Source organism: Rhinolophus ferrumequinum, chromosome X (genome assembly GCF_004115265.2).
Source record: "Rhinolophus ferrumequinum isolate MPI-CBG mRhiFer1 chromosome X, mRhiFer1_v1.p, whole genome shotgun sequence".
Classification (NCBI taxonomy): Eukaryota; Metazoa; Chordata; class Mammalia; order Chiroptera; family Rhinolophidae; genus Rhinolophus; species Rhinolophus ferrumequinum.
Window position 1 is genome coordinate 4,902,732 of NC_046284.1, and position 17,800 is coordinate 4,920,531.

General features: G+C 38.8%; 1 protein-coding gene across 1 annotated transcript in view; it reads left to right on the forward strand.

The window, feature by feature from the left end:
* The window catches only part of FAAH2 (fatty acid amide hydrolase 2), an 80,567-nt gene that overhangs the window by 15,356 nt on the left and 47,411 nt on the right, over positions 1–17,800 (forward strand). Inside the window, exon 3 of the mRNA XM_033118101.1 lies at positions 14,670–14,806. Within this exon, the coding sequence (XP_032973992.1) occupies positions 14,670–14,806 (137 nt within the window). The remainder of the gene's footprint in view (positions 1–14,669; positions 14,807–17,800) is intronic.

The following is a 17,800-nucleotide window of genomic DNA, read 5'->3' on the forward strand; positions in this document are numbered from 1 at the left end:
AGGTGTGTCCCTGTGTGGGTTGTGTGTGCCCCCCTCTTGTAGTTGAGCCTTGATTGATAATTGTACATCAGTGGGAGGGACTGACCCTTGGGCTCATTGGTTGTGAGGACTGGACTTGACTACAGTGGAAGAGTTATGCAGGGGCTGACCGTATGAAGCAGGATCTGCCTCAACAGGAGTCTGGAGTCTGCCCAATCTGCCCCTTGGGTGTGTTGTACTTGGAGGCGGCTGGGTCATGCTCCAGCTCGTTTTGAAGCTGGCCCCTGGGGTGCCAGCCCCAGGGCCATCTTGGAGGGGATCCACTGTAGGTCTCCTTCAGCGACAGCCCATGCCCCACCCAGGGCCATCCAGTGGGAGCCAGAAAGAAATCCAGAGATGGTTGCAGCCCGTGCTGTGCTTGGAAGCACCTTGAGAGACCAAGCCACAAACCAAGGCCCGCTGCCACTACTGCCGGCTTAGGGCTGCTCAGACACAGATACAGGGCATGGTCAAGCCAAGTGCTGCTTGTCTGGGTTCTGTGAACCTTTGAGAGTCTAGGAAAGTCTGCAGCTTGAGCCAAGCCAGGCGGTCTGCATGAAAAAGCCACTGAAAGTGGCCTCGGTGTGCCCAAAAGTTGGGCAGGGCCAGATCTCGAATCAGCAGGGCGTGGCAAAGGAACAGCGGAGATTCAGAAATGGCAGTCGCCTGTGTTTGCACGCCGGGAAGGGAAAGGGCTCAACAAAGAAACAATGGCCTCCTCCAGCTTCCCCGTTCAGGAGAAAGCTACCTCTCCAGCCCCCATCCAAAGCCAGACAACTCAATTCACCACCATTTTTCCCTGCCATCATTCCAGCTGCTGTCCCAGCACTGGAGCTCAGAGCGAGTGATTCCGTTGGTGGGAAAGTCTATGCGCAGTCCTTTTAAGAGGAGCACCTGTGAGTGCAGCCGTACTGTCACAATCTCCACTGTTTTTCACAACCAGAAATTATGGGGACTTCTCTCCCCAGCACTGGAACCCTAGGCTGGGGTGGGGCTTGGATCTCTTGCTTGTCTAGGGGATGGGGGGACCCCCACAGCTGAAATACCACTCCTGATCTTTAATGGTCACACGCGGGTGTGGGACCAGCCTGTTCCGCATCTCTACCCTTCCTACCAGTCTGGAGGTGGCTTCTTCTGCAAGTCCTTAGTTGTAGGGCTTCAGTTCAGCTTGATTTTAGGCAATTCTCAATAATGGTTGTTTTGTAGATTAATTGTAATTTTGATGTGGTTGTGAGAGAAGGTAAACACAGTGTTTACCTACTGTGCCTTCTTGGTTGTTCTCCTGCCTCTCTTAAAGCATACCAAAACGGCTTTATTACGCTAATTACAATGTTGCTATTGTATTTGCAATTTAAAATATTGGCATTAAAATGAAAAATATATGTAAAGCACCCCACACAGAACCTGACATCAATCTGCATTAGCTATTGCTATTGTTATGGTTGTTAACTACAACTGGAGGTCAATAAATGGAGCTATCCTCATGATTATACACAGTTCTATTGTGTTCCTATCCTCTATTTACTTGGCACTAAAACTGACTCCCACGGTAGTTCAGTGATTAAAGTCACACACACCGCTATGGAATACAGCAGTAGCATAAAATGTGGCCTCTAAATCTGCTGGTTCCTAGTTTTCTCTTTGTGCTCTTGATTGACTGATTAGAAAATGTTCACCACTTTATCACCTTCTTCCCAAACCTGTTCTTCCACCTAGTCACACAAGCAAGACACCTGGGTGTAACGCTGGGCGCTAACTTCTTCCCTCCTTTCCAAAGTCTTATCTTCCAACTCCAGTTAGTCAATAAATTTTACTGGCTCTTCTTCCTTATTTCCCATAATGCTGGAATTCTCTATTACTTCATATTCTATACTCTAGCATACTGAACTACTCCATTTTCCCTAAGCTATTGTGCTCTTGTCACTCTTGTTTCATTCAAGGTCCAGAACCACACTATTTTAAAGAATGTGATGTATAGAATTGTTGTGTTTAAGCTTTTTAGGAATGAGCAGCCAGGCAGCACCCTGTTCTCTTGTGTCTGGGTCCTAGCTCTGCAGATACCTCCTTTGAGCTTCTAAATTCTGATAATCCCAATCTCTTCCCTTTGTTCTCTCATATGTGAGCCTGGTAGCTGCTTCTTGCAGTCATTATCTCTGTGTCGCTCCAGTGCTACATTTTTGTTTCTTCATTCTTTAAAGAGGAAACCTTGCAGAATGTGATTCAGACCTCGGAGGAGCAGTTGCCAGATGACTGATACTAGTATTTTTGAGGGGGTGTAGTAAGACTTGTTCTTAAGTGTGGAAAGAAATAGGAAGCTGGAACCAACTACTTTTGCAGGGATGAAAGGCCATTGTTGGGGTAGTGTTATCAGGAACAACAAACCAACTGGAAGACAGAAATCCCTCACCTTTTACCTTGTCTTCCACTCTCTAGCACCCTGTATTTGATGGATCTAAGAGGGTACCAGTTGGCAAAGGAAAAGTGAGTTTTCTGAGTTCCATCATAAAGTGGGGCTATGGAATGTTTGGTTTGGGGCTGTGTTGCCATTGTGGTCTTCATTGTCTCACCCACTAGACTGATTTCCTTAATGGCAGGGATCATCTCTTATTCATTTTGGCATTTTTAATGTCTACCATGTTTCCCCGAAAATAAGACCTAGCCAGACCATCAGCTCTAATGTGTGTTTTGGAGCAAAAATTAATATAAGACCTGGTATTATATTATATTGTATTATGTTATACCCGATCTTATATTAAAATAAGACTGGGTCTTATATTAATTTTTGCTCCAAAAGACGCATTAGAGCTGATGGTCTGGCTAGGTCTTATTTTCGAGGAAACATGGTAGCACATGATCTGACATGCAATAGTTCTTAAATGATTCATTAAGATATCTGTTCTTAGTCTGTGTTCATCTTTGAACTCAAACTGCGACTTCCTCTAATGCTCTGGAGCCTGTCAGCTTTTGAAGTCCTCTTGGATTATGATTAACAGTGTACTTTATTGGTTGAAAAAGTGCAGATTTGCTACAAGTTTTAGGCCTTGCTCCCTGGGGCATGCACGGTCATGCATTCCAGCCAATAGATATATTCTTTCCCAATATTGAGCAACATGGGAAATGGTCAAGGCAAGCTTTCTGGGAGGCCTAGAGTTCAGAGGTTGTATGACTAGCAAAACTACATACATAAAGAGTCATACAGACCCAGTTTGAATTTCTTCCTCTGTTATTTGATGATTGTATGACCTTATATATGTTTCTGAACCTCTCTGAGACTTTGTCTCATTCTTAGTAAATGGCAAAATAATATGGACCATCAAGGTATATAGTTTTACAAAATTAAATATTTATAAAGTGCCCAACACTTTCAGTCATTTATCCCACACACTTTTATTCAATGCCTACTCTGTGCCTGAACCTGTGCTAGGTGTTGGAAGATACAAAGGTGAACAAAACACAGTCCCTGACCTTTCACCTCCCAGTCTAGTAGTTGAAATATACAAATAACTGTTGTTTACAACACAAGTCAAATTAAGACTCTTATAGGGTAGGGAGATAATACTGTGGGAGCACAGATAAGGTGTACCTATCCAGGACTGGAGAGGTGTCTGGGAAGTCTTTCTGGAGGAAGTGATATAAAAACACAACTTTGAAAAATGAATAAGACTAAACCAGATGATGGTGACAGTCTGTATAGCTTCTGCTATTTGGGTGAGGAGGTGGTATAGCTTTTTACCAGAGCAACAGGTTGGCATCCTCCTTGGATTTTGCTCTCCTGCTCCCTGATCTACTGAAATCACTAGGTGGGAGCAGGATTTCAGGGTATATAGTATAAAAAAGCCTTCTCAGACCTCACTAAAGTCTTTCACTCACCCAACACTGTCTAGCCTATGTATCATTTTGGGGTCACAGCCTCCCTTAGGACTCATTTTCAGTAGGTTTCCATACAGGCAGGGGTGAGGATTCTTCTCTGGAGTGTCTGGTTTTAGATAGGCTGAAATTATGGGGGGTTTCTTTGCTGTCAGAGGTTTAGTGCTGCCTGTAGCACTGAACCCATGTGTGATAGTAGCTAGTAGTTTCCTTTCTGCCCATAACAACCTTCACTTAGAGCTCTCTGCTTTTGCTGATTATGTGTGGCTTAAGTTTGGGCAATATTAATGAAGGGGCTTTTAAGACCTTTGGAAAGCGTACATTACTACCTCTGCCCTATACTTGGGAGGAATACGACTTGGGAGTCTGACTGGCCTGTGTTACCTGGCTGGGAAATTCCTAGGTGCCAAGTGTTCCAGGCTGTTAATAAATGGTGCTGATAATATACTAGTAGGACATGTCAAACTTTGTACCTGTTGTAGTTCTTCTCTTTTGTTTTTCTGGTATAGAGGCTTGCAGCCTATATCCTAAATTTTATGTTGCTGATTCTCTCAGTTCTGTGATTTGAGAAATTTGGCTTTGACTTAATCTGCTATAACTCTAATTCTTTCATTTTCCTGACACACTTTGTTGACTGTCAGAAGAACTTGATGATACTAGTAATGAATGATAGTAATAGCCACACTTCATTGAGTGGCTCCTGTGTGCTCAGTACTGTGTTTCATGCATTGACAAAGCATATAGGTCTTATTGTTATCCCTATTTTATAGGTGTAAAAATCGAGGTTTAAGAAGTTGTTACTTGCAAGGTCATACAGCCATCACAGATAAGTCTGTCTCCAAAGCCTGGACTCTGACCACTCTAATACAGTGCCTTCGAGTGGCCAGATTCTATGTATTTTCAAGAGCCAGATTATATTTTCAGATCAATATCTTGCTGTAATTATCATAATGCTCTCATTTTTCTGACATAGGCAGATTTCTGCAAAATGTAGTCAACAATCATTTTCTGTGAATCTTTATCTCCTGTTTACACTGATATCTGTTGAAACCTAGCTTTTGCCTCAGACCCTCAATTAAAAGTGACATGCCAACTCTGTGCTTTTCGCTGCAAATAACAGAAAACCCAATTAAAAATGACTGAAAACAATAAGGAAAATATATTATCCCATAAAACAGGAAGTCCATAGTGAGATTAGCCGCATAATTCATTATTTCAGCAGCTGAAAAATGTCATCAATAAACTATGTATTCAGTCCTTTGCCTTGGACATCGTAGATTGTGAGACTTATTTTCAGGTTAGATCTTTCCATGGTCATAAGATGGCAGCCATACGACATGTCTCAATGGAGAAAATTCTGGACACACACCTATGCGTAAATCTATTTCTGGCAAGTTGAATAGCATCACTGTGACTGAAATAAACAAATACGAAATCACAACCTTCAGGCTAGGGATTGGACCTACTCCCCTGAAATATATGGCAGCTAAGAAAGGTAGTTCAAGGTAGTTGTCAAAAAAAATTTGAGGTTCTGTTAATACTGGGAAACAGTGGATTTCAGGTAGCAGCCAACGTCTGCTACATAACAATGTGACCTCAGATGAGTCCTTGAACTAACTTTATCTCAGTTTACTCTTTGGTATAATGGGGCATATGTTACATATGTATTGGATTGTTGTGAGAACTTAGTGAGTTAATGAATATAAAATACAACTATTGAAATATCAAGTGCACTCAGGAAATGTAACAGGTTTCCATTAAAATTATAATTGCCGGACGTCATAAAAATGGCGGCGTGAGGTGAGCCTCTGTAAATCTTCCCTGGCATTTACAACTAATCGAACAACTATAACTCCACAAAGGACACCCTGCACAGCAGACAGGCAAGACGAAGAGGCCCACTACTGAATTCACCTAAAGGTGGGCGAATCGTGCGAGCGGGGGAAGAGGGAAGGGAGAAGTGCAGAGATGGAACCACGCAGGTGCAGGACGCAGACCTAGCTCAGTGCTCCGAGCTCGCTGCATCCCAGAACTACCGCAACTGTGGGAGAGGGAAGAACTTGGACTGCTAGGGCTCCGTTGATGGCCCACAGGGCTGAGGCGACAGCATATAATACGGCTGAACACAACGCTCACGGCAGAGACCTCGGAGAAAAGACTGAGGGAAGAAGGCTGAAAACGGTGGTTTAAGCCCTCACTGCCGAGCAGAGAATGGAAGCCTTAGGCACTGAGACTAGCCACCCCCTCCCTACCTTCCCAGAGCTCGCCCCGCACCCACCTGCCCGGTGCTAGAAGCAGAACAGTAGTGGTGTCAGATCAAAAGAACAGAATATTTGCTGTTCTGAGAACTTTGGACCGCAGACACAGATTCCCAGCCCAACTAGTCCCGACAAAGGGGAGGAAGAAGTGGAAGCAGGACAGGCTGTGGTGGTGGTCACCGCCATTGCTCTGGGCCACCTCTCACAACTCACCCCCTCCCTGGCCCCACCTATCTGGGTGGATCCCTGCAGGAGTAAACAGAACTGCTGAAACATATGGTCTCTGAATCTGGTGCAGGAAGAGCTTTGGAACTTCAAAAGCTCTCCGCATACCCACACGGACACTGCGCCCTGTGACCCAGGCGAACTATTAACAGAGGAGAAGCCCGTCTCCCAGGGAATCCCCCCATTGTGAGAGAAGCTGGAATAGTGCAGAGAAAACATAGCACTACCGTGTGTGAGAGGAAAAAAAGGCTTCAGTGGGAGAGAAAATAAAACATTCTACCAACAAGCACTGGAAAACAAAAGAAAGACCTCTTCCTATCAACCTGTTGCAGAAGCCACTCCTGTAGATGTCTAGGAAGAGAAATAATAAGTCAGTAATTGCTGTGAGTAACCAAGGCAACAAGACAGCTCAGAAAGAAAGTGAAGTCTCCAGAAAAGGAACTTAAAGATATGGAAATACGTGACTTAAATGACAGAGAATTCAAGATTGCAGTTCTGAAAAAACTCAACGAGATGCAAGAAAACACAGAAAGGCAGTTTAATGAAATCAGAAATACAATCAAAGAACAACATGAGCATTTTACGAAAGAGATTGATATTTTTAAAAAGAACCAAATAGAATTTCTGGAGATTAAGAATTCAATAGAAGAAATTAAGAGTGAAATAACCAGCTTAGGTAGTAGAGTTGACCAGATGGAGGAAAGAATCAGTGACATTGAGGATAGAAACCTGGAAGTGACATGGATGGAAGAAGAAAGAGACTTGAGACTTAACAAAAATGAAAGAACTCTACAAGAACTTTCTGACTCCATCAGAAAGAGCAATATAAGAATAATGGGCATACCAGAAGGACAAGAAAGAGAGAACGGAACAGAGAATATATTCAAACAAATTGTTCATGAGAACTTCCCAAACTTGTGGACAGAACTAGCTCCTCGAATCCAAGAAGCAAATAGAACACCTAATTACCTCAATCCCAACAGGCTTTCTCCAAGGCACATTATATTGAAGCTGTCAAAAATCAACGACAAAGAAAGAATCCTCAAGGCAGCCAGGGAAAAGAACACAGTAACCTACAAAGGAAAGCCCATTACATTATCATCAGATTTTTCAGCAGAAGCTCTACAAGCCAGGAGGGAGTGGAACCAAATATTCAAACTATTGAAAGAGAGAAATTATGAGCCAAGAATAATATATCCAGCAAAGATATCCTTTAGATATGAAGGAGGAATAAAGACCTTTCCACACATACAGAAGCTGAGGGAATTTTCTAATACACGACCTGCACTATAAGAAATACTAAAGAAGGCTATTCGACCACCATCAACAGGGACAATTTGTGGCAACCAAAACATAAAAAGGGGGAGAGTAAAGGCCTGAACTGGAATATGGGAATGGAGAAAGTAAGCGTGCTGAAGAAAATGGAATACTCTAAATGTCAAACTTTCTTTTCCATACTTAAGGGTAACCACTCAAAAAAAATCCAGAACTGAAATATATACTGTAATAAAAGAAGAAACAGAGGGAAACATCATAGAATACCACCACACAGAAATAACAGACAACAAAAAGGCAAAGAAACAATGGAGACACAGTCTTACCAGAAAACTAAAGATTGAATGACAGGAAATCCTCACATATCAATAATCACCCTAAATGTAAATGGACTGAACTCACCAATAAAAAGGCACAGAGTAACAGATTGGATCAAAAAACTAAACCCAATCATATGCTGTCTCCAAGAGACACATCTCAGCTACAAGGACAAGCACAGACTCAAAGTGAAAGGGTGGAACTTGAAAATCCAAGCAAATGGTATCCAGGGAAAATCAGGTATAGCCATAATGCTATCAGATGAAACACTTCAGGGTAAAAAAGGTAACAAGAAACAAAGATGGACATTTCATAATGGTAAAGGGGACTATACAACAAGAAGACATAACAGTCATCAATATTTATGCCCCCAATCAGGGAGCACCGAAATATACCAAGCAACTACTAACAGAACTAAAGGGAGAAATTGACCAAAACACAATTATACTAGAGGACTTAAATACATCATTGACAGCTATGGATAGATCATCCAAACTGAAAATAAATAACGAAATAGCAGCCCTAAATGACACATTAGATGAAATGGACATAATTGACCTATATAGAGCACTTCATCCTAAAACATCAGACTATAGGTTTTTTTCTAGTGTACATGGAACATTCTCAAGGATAGACCATATATTGGGACATAAAATCAGCCTCAGCAAACTTAAGAAGATTGAAGTCATACCCAGCATATTCTCTGATCACAAGGCTTTGAAATTGGATATCAACTGCAAAAAGAAAGTAGGAAAAAACACAAATACATGGACATTAAACAACATACTTTTAAAGAACAGCCGGGTCAAAGAAGAAATAAGAGGGGAGATCAAAAGATATATAGAAACAAATGAGAATGAAAATACATCCTATCAAAATTATTGGGATGCAGCGAAAGCAGTAATAAGAGGGAAATTTATATCATTACAGGCCTATTTCAAGAAACAAGAAAAATCCCAAATAAATAACCTCATGTTACACCCTAAAGAACTAGAAAAAGAAGAACAAATAAAACCCAAGGTCAGCAGAAGAAAGGAAATAACAAAAATCAGAGCAGAACTAAGTGAAATAGAGAACAAAAAGACAATAGAAAAAATTAATGTGACAAAGAGCTTGTTCTTTGTAAAGATTAACAAAATTGACAAACCCTTGGCTAAACTCACTAAGATAAAAAGAGAGAAGACACTAATTAACAAAATCAGAAATGAAAAAGGGGAAGTGATCACGGACACCACAGAAATACAAAGGATCATCCAAGAAAACTATGAAAGACTATGTGCCACCAAATTCAATAACCTAGAAGAAATGGACAAGTTCTTACAAACATATAGCCTTCCTAGGCTGAACCATGTAGAACTGGAAAATCTAAACAGACCGATCACCAGTAATGAAATTGAATCAGTCATCCAAAACCGTCCCAAAAGCAAAAGCCCAGGACCAGATGGCTTCACTAGTGAATTCTACGAAAACTTCAAAGAGGATCTAATACCAATCCTGCTCAAACTCTTCCAAAAAATTGAAGAAGAGACAGTACTGCCTAACTCATTTTATGAGGCCAACATTACCCTGATACCAAAACCTGGTAAGGACAACACAAAACAGAAAACTAAAGACCAATATCTCAGATGAATACAGATGCAAAAATCCTAAACAAAATTCTAGCAAATCGAATCCAACAATGCATTGAAAAGATTATTCATCACGACCAAGTGGGGTTCATCCCTGGGGCACAAGGATGGTTCAACATCCGCAAATCCATCAATGTGATACATCACATAAACAAAATAAAGGACAAAAATCATATGATTATATCAATTGATGCAGAAAAAGCATTTAACAAGATACAACATTCATTTATGATTAAAACACTTAATAAAACAGGTATAGAAGGAAAATACCTTAACATAATAAAGGCCATATATGACAAGCCCTCAGCTAATCTCATAATTAATGGTGAAAAACTGAAGCCCTTTGCTCTACGTTCAGGAACACGACAGGGCTGTCCCCTATCACCTCTGCTTTTCAACATAGTGTTGGAAGTCCTTGCCAGAGCAATCAGGCAAGAGAAAGAAATAAAAGGCATCCAAATTGGGAATGAAGAAGTTAAATTATCACTCTTTGCAGATGACATGATGCTATAGATAGAAAACCCTAAAAAGCTCCACCAAAAACTCCACCAAAAAGCTATTAGAAATAATCAATGAATACAGTAAAATTGCCGGCTACAAAATCGATGTACAAAAGTCCATTGCATTCCTATATACTAACAATGAAATCTCAGAAAAAGAAATACAAAAAACAATTCCTTTCATAATTGCAGCAAAAAGAATTAAATACGTAGGAATAAACTTAACCAAAGATGTAAAAGACCTATATGCTGAAAACTATAAGACATTTTTAAAAGAAATTGAAGAAGACACAAAGAAATGGAAAGACATTCCGTGCTCATGGATTAGAAGAATCAACATAGTTAAAATGGCCATATCACCCAAAGCAATATACAGGTTTAATGCAATCCCCATCAAAATCCCAATGGCATTTTTTAAAGAAATAGAACAAAAAATCATCGGATTTGTTTGGAACCACAAAAGACCCCGAATAACCAAAGCAATCTTAAGAAAAAAGAACAATACTGGAGGTATCACACTCCCTGACTTTAGCTTGTACTACAGGGCTACAAAACAGCATGGTATTGGCAGAAAAACAGACACACAGACCAATGGAATAGAACTGAGAACACAGAAATAAAACCACATAAATATGGACAGATAATTTTTGACAAAGAAGCAAGAAACATACAATGGAGAAAAGACAGCCTTTCAATAAATGGTGCTGGGAGAATTGGATAGCCACATGCAAAAGAATGAAACTGGACTGCTATCTGTCACCATGTACCAAAATTAATTCAAAATGGATTAAAGACTTAAGCGTAAGACCTGACACAATAAACTGCATAGAAGAAAACATAGGTACTAAACTTATGGACCTTGGGTTCAAATAGCATTTTATGAATTTGACTCCAAAGGCAAGGGAAGTAAAAGCTAAAATAAACAAATGGGACTATATGAAACTCAAAAGCTTCTGCACAGCAAAAAAAAACCATTGACAAAATAAAGAGGCAACCAACTGAATGGGAGAAGATTTTTGCAAACAGTGCCTCCGATAAGGGGCTAATATCCAAAATAAAAGGAACTCATGAAACTCAACAACAAAAAAACAAACAACCCAATTGAAAAATGGGCAGACCACCTGAAGAGACAGTTCTCCAAAGAGGACATACAAATGGCAAATAGACATATGAAAAAATGCTCAGCATCACTAATCATCAGAGAAATGCAAATAAAAACCACAATGAGACATCACCTCACCCCAGTCAGAATGGCTATCATCAACAAGACCAATAGTAACAAGTGTTGGAGAGGCTGTGGAGAAAAAGGAACCTCATACTCTGTTGGTGGGAATGCAGACTGGTGCAGCCGTTATGAAAGGCAGTGTGGAGGTTCCTAAAAAAATTATGAATAGTATTACCATATGACCCAGCAATCCCTCTCCTCGGTATCTACCCAAAAAGTATGAACACATTTATCCATAAAGACACGTGTGCTCCAATGTTCATTGCAGCTTTGTTTACGGTGGCCAAGACATGGAAACAACCAAAATGTCCTTCGATAGATGAATGGATAAAGAAGTTGTGGTATATATACACAATGGAATACAATTCAGTGATAAGAAAAGATGATATAGGAACATTTGTGACAACATGGATGGATCTTGAGAGTATAATGCTAAGCGAAATAAGTCAGACAGAAAAAGCAGAGAACCATATGATTCCACTGATATGTGGTATATAAACCAAAAACAACAAAAGAACAAGACAAACAAATGAGAAACAAAAACTCTTAGACACAGACAATAGTTTCGTGGTTACCAGAGGGTAACGGGGGTGGGGCGTGGGAGATGAGGGTAAGGGGGATCAAATATATGGTGATGGAAGGAGAACTGACTCTGGGTGGTGAACACACAATGTAATTTATAGATGATGTGATACAGAATTGTACACCTGAAATCTATGTAATTTAACTAACAATTGTCACCTAAATAAATAAATAAATAAATAAATAAATAAATAAATAAAAGAGATTTGAACGAGCAGAGCCTTAGAAGGTCATGAAGTGAGGCATCGCTGGAGCTTTCAAAAGTAGATGTGTGGGCCTTCTTTTTAGTGTCCTACCACTAATTCATAACTTCAGAGCCCTGTCTTATCTGTAAATAACCAAGTTACCTATTTCTTTTACTTGAAGAGAGAGAGAGAGAGAGAATTTTATTTGTTTCACTTGGGTCAGGTGTCTAACACACTGAGAACAGCAGCATTCTGTAGTGTAGACCTGACAGCAGGGTTCCCACTCCTGTTGGTGAGCGATGATTTCTGATTAAACGAAGTATTTACAAATATGTTAACTCATTAAATCATATCAATAATCCTGTATGGTAAATATTATTGGTTTCATTATTTATATTATTTATATGAGGAAATTGAAATATAGAAAGGTTAGATAACATTCCTGAGGAGACACAGTAAATAGTGGAGCTGGGATACAAATTTATGTGTTCTCACTGTAGATCAGCATTATACAGTAGAAATAAAATGTGAGCTATACATATAACTTTGAATATTCTAATAGTCAAATTTTAAAATAAAAAGGAACAAGTACAATTAATTTTAATAACATGGTGTTTTATTTTAAAGATTTTATTGCGGAAGGGGAACAGGACTTTATTGGGGAACAGTGTGTACTTCCAGGACTTTTTTTCCAAGTCAAATTGTTGTCCTTTCAACCTTAGTTGTGGAGGGTGCCATTCAGCTTCAAGTTGTCCTTTCAGTCTTAGTTGTGGAGGGCGCAGCTCAGCTCCAGGTCCAGTTGCCATTGCTAGTTGCAGGAGGCGCAGCTCACCATCCCTTGCGGGACTCGAGGAATTGAACTGGCAACCTTGTGGTTGAGAGGATGCTCTCCAACCAACTGAGCCATTCGGGAGCTCAGCGGCAGCTCAGCTCAAGGTGCCGGGTTCAACCTTAGTTGCACGGGGTGCTGCCCACCATCCCTTTTGGGACTTGAGGAATTGAACTGGCAACCTTGTGGTTGAGAGCCCACTGGCCCATGTGGGAATCAAACTGGCAGCCTTCAGAGTTAGGAGCATGGAGCTCTAACCGCCTGAGCCACCAGGCCGGCCCAACAACATGTTTTTTAACTGTCAAAATATTATAATTTTAACATATTGCACCAGTCAATTTTCATATGATCAATAGGAACATGTGGCTTATAGCTACTGTATTGAACAGCTCAGATCTAGAGTCTGTGTTTTTAGGCTTCAGAACCAACTAGACTTTGGCATAAAATCATGGTTCCATCATTTATTAGCTGTGTGATCCTGGGCACAATTTTTAACATCCTCGAGCCTAACTTTCCTCATGTGTAAATTGTATACAATAATGATACCTATGTCACATGGTTGTTAAGATTGAGTGATTGTATGGTGTTCAGAGCAGTGCCTGGCACATATTAATGATTGTTACATATCATCATCCATCATCATCATCATTGTCATCATCATTTATTATCCTGGCACACTCTAGACTTCATATGTCTTCCTTCTCTGGCATATTATCTTGTATACCTGGAAGTGATAAATCCTCCTTAGGGACTCCCAACTCTACTTTGTATCCATTTTCTAACTGCATTCTCACAACCACCCGGCTAGGTAAATATCCCAAATTTACAATGGAGGCAACTGAAATCTAGTGAAAGAACTTGTATAGATCACAGACGTAGGAAATAATAGCTCCAGAATTTTTGTTTGTTTTGAAGGCATAGACTTTATACACTTATTTTTATTGAATATTTTGAATATTTGTTGAAATAATAGACATCATTACTGCTTCCAGTGAGCCCAATAATTATTTATGAAAATTATTTTTTAAGTTGCATGGCAGTTTATTTAGAGGGTTTGAAATTCCTATTTTGAAGAATTACTGTTTGAAACACTGAGAAATTCTATTGGCATTATGTCGTTTAGTAATTGTATTGCCACATACACTGGAATTGTGTTATTTTAGGAACATTGATTTAATTGTATGTTTCTGAGCATTTCTGTAATATATACTTATTGAAGAATAATTGCAAAAAGCAGAAAAAGGACAAAAATAATTTACCCATAATCATAGCACCAAAAAGTGGTCATTTACTGTTAATATTTGGTTTGTTTGCAAATACATGTGTATTTTTCATATTATTGAGATTAGTCTAGAAACACAACATTGTAACCTCCTCTTTTCATTTAAATGAAATCAGTATACATTATAAAAATTTTCAAAGAACAGTAAAGCTTTTAGAAAAAATATCACTATTATTGACTGTACAATTGTCCAAAATAGTTATCTATAATAACTTATTTGGTAATGGGTTACTTTCACATGTTTTCCAATACAAATAATGATTCACTGACCATCTTTCTGTATGTATTTTGTTAGTATGTTGGATTATTGTACTTTATATGAATTTTTGAAAGAAGAATCACTGGTTCAAAGGGTAAGCTTTATAAATATCTTGACAAGTATATCAATTTGAATAATGCTAATCTATGTTCTTTTAATAAAGCTGGGTAGATGGCTACTTTATGTGCTTCATGTAGCTCTGTTTCATTTTTTTCAAGGTTTGAGGAAGCTAAGAAGGAGGCTCATGCTGTAGATACAAAGCTTGCAGAGAAGCAGGAAGATGATGCCACCCTGGAAAAGAAATGGCCCTTCCTTGGGGTTCCTTTGACAGTAAAAGAAGCTTTCCAGCTACAAGGTACTGTTCTTTGCATTTTCTTTATTTAGATGCTTGGGTTGAATTCACAAATGGCATATATTTTCTGAAGTTATGAACTGGAAAAAAATATATTACCAAAGGGAAAGGCTAACATAAGTTACTTCTTCATTTTTGAATTGAGGAGAAATATTCTGCAAGTTCCATTGGGAAGAGAGACAATAGTGGCCATCATCTGTTAGAACTATAAAGCATACAAGGGGCTATGCTCAGAGCCCGTTAATCCTCAAAGGAGACTACAAGAATATTATTATTATCTGATTTTCCAAGAAAATTAATTGAGGCTCATGACCCTAAAGTAGCTTGACTAGAGCTAAGCCAGGACGCTGATATAAGCCTGTGCTTTCTCTATAATGCAATTCTTATTTTATAATTTCCAGCCGTCCTTAAAAGTAAATGAAAATCCCAGATGTTTTACAATTATCTTTGTTTTTCTTAATTTTTGATAATTTTATTATAATGTGTCTCAGTGAAGTCCTCTTTGGGTTGTATCATACAGCCCAATAAAGTTATCAAAATTATCAAAAAATTTTTTAAAAAGATAATTTTAAAAGCAAGACCAAAAAAAAAATCTCATCTCAACCAAGGTAACTCCCATAAGGCTATAAGCAAATTTTTGGCAGAACCCTTACAGGTCAGGAGAGAGTGGGATGATAAGTAAAAAGTGCTTGGGGGAGGGAACCTCCAGCCTCATGCCAACTAATTTACCCTGAAAAACTATTATTCAAAAATGAAAGAGAGCTAAATACTTTCCAAGACAGAAAAGCTGAGGGAGTTCCTCACAACTAGACCTGCACTATAGGAAATGTTAAAGGGAGGTCTTCAATGCCAAATGAAAAATAATGATAAATGGGTCATTTTATTAAGAGGATGTGCAATTGTAAAATTATATGCACCTAACATAGGAACACTTAGGTATATGAATCAAATATTAACCAATCTGAAAGAAATAATAGACAGCAAGCAATATAATAGGGGCTTCAATACCACAATTTCAAAACTTGATAGGTCATCCAGTCAGAATATTAATAAGGAAAAAATGGACTTGAACTAACTTTAGACCAAATTGCCCTAACAGATATAGGAAGAACACTCAACTCAACAATAGCAGAATACACATTCTTCTCAACTACACATGAAACATTCTCCAGAATAGCTAATGTGTTAGGTCACAAAACAAGTTCGTTGTTTTTTTCTTTTTTAAAATTTTTTATTGGGTAATATCGGGGAACAGTGTGTTTTTCCACAGCCCATCACCTCCAAATCAAGTTGCTGTCCTTCAATATAGTTGTGGAGGGTGCAGCTCAGCTCCAAGTCTAGTCACTATTTTAAATCTTTAGTTGCAGGGGGGTGCAGCCCACCATCCCATGCGGCAATTGAATTGGCAACCTTGTTAAGAGCTCGCCCTCTAACCAACTGAACCATCAGGCTGCCCCACCAGCAGCTCAGCAGCACCTTGTTGTCATCAATCTAGTTGTGGAGGGCGCAGCTCACTGGCCTGTGGGAATCAAACTGGCAACCCTGTTGTTAACAGTTGTTCTCTAACCAGCTGAGCTATCTGGCCACCCCACAAAACAAATTTTAACAAACTCAAGAAGATTTAAATACTGTCAACTATCTTTTCCAATCACAATGGTATGAAACTATAAATCTATAAGAGGAGGAAAGCTGGAAAATTCACAAACATGTGGAAATTAAACAGCACACTCCTAGACAACTAATGGGTCAATGAAAAGATCAAACGAAAAATAGTTTTTAAAATATTGAGACAAATGAAAAGGAAACCCAATGTTCCAAAATGTATGAGATGTATAAAAAGTAATTGTAAAAAGGGAAGATTACAGCAATAAATACCTATATTAAGAAAAAAGCAGAGATACCAAATAAACAACCTAATGTTAAACCTTATGAAAGTAGAAAAAGGAAAACAAATTAACTCTAGGTTTCCAAAAGGAAGAAAGTAACAAAATCAAAGTAGCAGTAAATGAAATAGATATTTAAAAATAACAGGCAAGAAGGACGAATGCAAGACTTAGCAATTTGAAACTACAAATTCTGGTTACACCTTAAGGAACTAGAAAAAGAAGAACAAATGAAACCCCAAGTCAGAATGGAAGGAAATAATAAAAATCAGAGCAGAACTAAATGAAATAGAGAACAAAAAGACAATAGAAAAAAATTAATTTGACAAAGATCTGGTTCTTTGAAAAAATTAATAAAATTGACAAACCCTTGGCTAGACTCACTAAAATAAAAAGAGAAAAGACACAAATAAACAAAATCAGAAATGAAAGAGAGGAAGGTATCACGGATGCCACAGAAATACAAAGGATTATCCAAGAATACTATGAAGGACTATATGCCACCAAATTCAATAACCTAGAAGAAATGGACAAGTTCTTAAAAACAGATAGCCTCCTAGACTGAATCACGAAGAACTGGAAAATCTAAATAGACCGATCACCAGTAAGGAAATTGAATCAGTCATCCGAAACCTTCCCAAAAGCAAAAGTCCGGGACCAGATGACTTCACTAGTGAATTCTACCAAACATTCAAAGAGGGTCTACTACCTGTCCTACTCAAACTCTTCCAAAAAATTGAAGAAGAGACAATACTCTTCAACTCGTTTCATAAGGCCAACCTTACCCTGATACCAAAACGTGGTAAGGATAACACAAAAAAAGAAAATTACAGACCAGTATCTCTGATGAATACAGATGCTAAAATCCTAAACACAATTCTAGCCAATCGAATGCAACAATGCATTAAAAAGATTATACATCACGATCAAGTGGAGTTCATCCCAGGGGAACAAGGATGGTTTATCATACACAAATCGATAAATGTGATACACCACATAACAAAATAAAGGACAAAAATCATATGATTATATCAATAGATGCAGAAGAAGAGTTTGACAAGATACAACATCCCTTTATGATTAAAACATTCACTGAAAGAGGTATAGAAGGAAA